This window comes from Alosa pseudoharengus, unplaced genomic scaffold (assembly GCF_046254945.1).
Source record: "Alosa pseudoharengus isolate Yale_2024_CS ecotype anadromous, Long Island Sound unplaced genomic scaffold, YU_APseudo_1.1 YU_APseudo_1.1_scf_2, whole genome shotgun sequence".
In the NCBI taxonomy this organism is placed as follows: domain Eukaryota; kingdom Metazoa; phylum Chordata; class Actinopteri; order Clupeiformes; family Clupeidae; genus Alosa; species Alosa pseudoharengus.
In genome coordinates this window covers 51,628,204-51,630,703 of record NW_027468663.1, presented here as the reverse complement: position 1 = coordinate 51,630,703, position 2,500 = coordinate 51,628,204, and the positions used below count along the sequence as shown (strand labels likewise).

At 46.4% G+C, this 2,500-nt stretch overlaps 1 protein-coding gene across 1 annotated transcript in view; it reads right to left on the bottom strand.

Moving 5' to 3' along the window:
• The window catches only part of prss12 (serine protease 12), a 31,445-nt gene that overhangs the window by 12,138 nt on the left and 16,807 nt on the right, over window positions 1-2,500 (bottom strand). Inside the window, exon 10 of the mRNA XM_076295463.1 lies at window positions 2,051-2,129. Within this exon, the coding sequence (XP_076151578.1) occupies window positions 2,051-2,129 (79 nt within the window). The remainder of the gene's footprint in view (window positions 1-2,050; window positions 2,130-2,500) is intronic.

The following is a 2,500-nucleotide window of genomic DNA, read 5'->3' as shown; positions in this document are numbered from 1 at the left end:
CACACACACACACACACCACCACCAAACACACACACACACACACACACACACAAACACACACACATACTGTACCAAACACACACATATACACACAAACACACACACACACACACATATATACTCGCTTTCGGTCTGTATATGTGCTCTGTTTCTGCCATGAGCAAACTCACTCCAGTTCTTAGGTCTTAGTTCAGGCAGACAGTCAGTTTAACAACTCTTTAAACTACCGTCAACTCTCGTGCCAACCAATTGTCAGGCATCCAATATACATCTGAACATGCTTATTCATTCTTATAAATAATCTGGCCAGCTAGTAGTACCTACAGCTAAAATCCAAATATGGATAAAGGAGTTGCAGCATTTAGCTTTTACATTTTTTACATAACATTATATTTGGCTGACGCTTTTTAGCCAAAGCGACTTACAATATGGTAAACAGTTTAAAGCTTTTTAAAACAATTCTTCCAACAATTCTAGAGCAATTTAAAAGGTAGAGTACAATAAGAAAAGTAGAAAAATCAGAAAGTGCAGTTTTTATACAGTTAAGTGTCTAGTCAGGTGATAAGTGCTAGAATTAGAAGGCCAGAAGGCTAGTTGTAAGTAGTGCCATGAGAGGAGATGTTCTCTGAAGAGCTGGGTCTTCAGGAGCTTTTTGAAGATGAAGAGGGATGTCTCGTAGAAACTGGCAGTGTGTTCCACCAGCGAGGAACAACGGATGAGAAAAGTTTGGATTGGCCTGAGCGTACCGGTGGCAGAGCTAGACGTTGTTCGTCTGAGGAGCACAACGGTCTGGAGGTAGCATATGCCTGTATGAGGGCATTCAAGTAGGTGGGAGCAGAACCGAAGACTACTTTGTAAACAAGCGTTAGAGACTTGAATTTGATGCGAGCGGCCATAGGTAGCCAGTGTAGCTGGATGAGCAGCGGGGTGATGTGAGCTTATGAAGTCTTTATCATTCTTATCACTTTTTATTTTCTTATTTTCTATTCCTGTATTTACTTTACCTAGTACAAAGATGGCCTCCACTGATTGAATGTATTGAATTGCCCCTACAGGTGTGCCAGACACAGCATGTGAAGGGTGAGGGTGAGATTTCAGTTCCTCCATTGGCTCAGCTGCCCAGCCTTTCCTCCTGTTTCCCATTAAGGAGCTTGTCCTAATGAATCTGCACGCAGGCTAACTGCAGTCGGGATAACTTATGTGAAGAGGCCTGCACGCAGGCTAACTGCAGCCGGGATAACTTATGTGAAGAGGCTGACCCCACTGGGGCCTTCCCACTGCTGTTTACAGTGTGTGTGTGTGTGTGTGTGTGAGAGAGGCCATGCATGTGTGTGTGTGTGAGCGGCCATGAATGTGTGTGTGTGTGTGAGAGAGGCCATGCATGTGTGTGTGTGAGAGGCCATGCATGTGTGTGTGTGTGAGAGAGGTCATGCATGTGTGTGTGTTTGTGTGTGTGTGAGAGAGAGAGAGAGGCCATGCATGTGTGTGTGTGAGAGGCCATGCATGTGTGTGTGAGAGGCCATGCATGTTTGTGTGTGTGTGTGAGAGGCCATGCATGTGTATGTGTGTGTGTGTGTGTGTGTGTGTGTGTGTGTGAAAGTACATGCATGTGTGTGTGAGAGAGGCCATGCATGTGTGTGTGTGTGAGAGAGGCCATGCATGTGTGTGTGTGAGAGGCCATGCATGTGTGTGTGTGTGTGAGAGAGGTCATGCATGTGTGTGTGTTTGTGTGTGTGTGAGAGAGAGAGAGAGGCCATGCATGTGTGTGTGTGAGAGGCCATGCATGTGTGTGTGAGAGGCCATGCATGTTTGTGTGTGTGTGTGAGAGGCCATGCATGTGTATGTGTGTGTGTGTGTGTGTGTGTGTGTGTGTGTGTGTGTGTGTGTGTGTGTGTGTGTGTGTGTGTGTGTGTGTGTGTGTGTGTGTGTGTGTGAGAAAGGCCATGCATGTGTGTGTGTGTGTGAGAGAGGCCATGCATGTGTGTGTGAGAGAGGCTGTCGTGGTGAGTGTAGCGTGTTCATTCTGGTCCACGGTGGGAGATAGAGCACCTTAAGGAGTTCTGGCCTCCAATGATCCTCTTCTGGCGCGTATGGGCTGGCCGGAGACCACACACTGCAGCCGCAGACTCTACGAGAGGAGGACGCAAACTTCACATAAGACATACAGCAAGCTGTGTGTGTGTGTGTGTGTCTATGTGTTTTGGCCTTTTAAAATGGACAGGGTTCATAATGGATCTAGCAGGCTGCTGTGATGTGTTTTATTGAGTTATTAAATTGATAAGAAAAATAAATCCTGTTCTCTAGCCCAGAGCAATGAACTGATACCTGCAGTTACCACAGTCTGTCTACAAAAAGAACCAGACTCAACAGTTGTCTCGCCTGTGTGTGTGTGTGTGTGTGTGTGTGTGTGTGTGTGTGTGTGTGTGTGTGTGTGTGTGTGTGTGTGTGTGTGTGTGTGTGTGTGTGTGTGAAAGAGAGACAGAGTGCCAGAGACAGTGT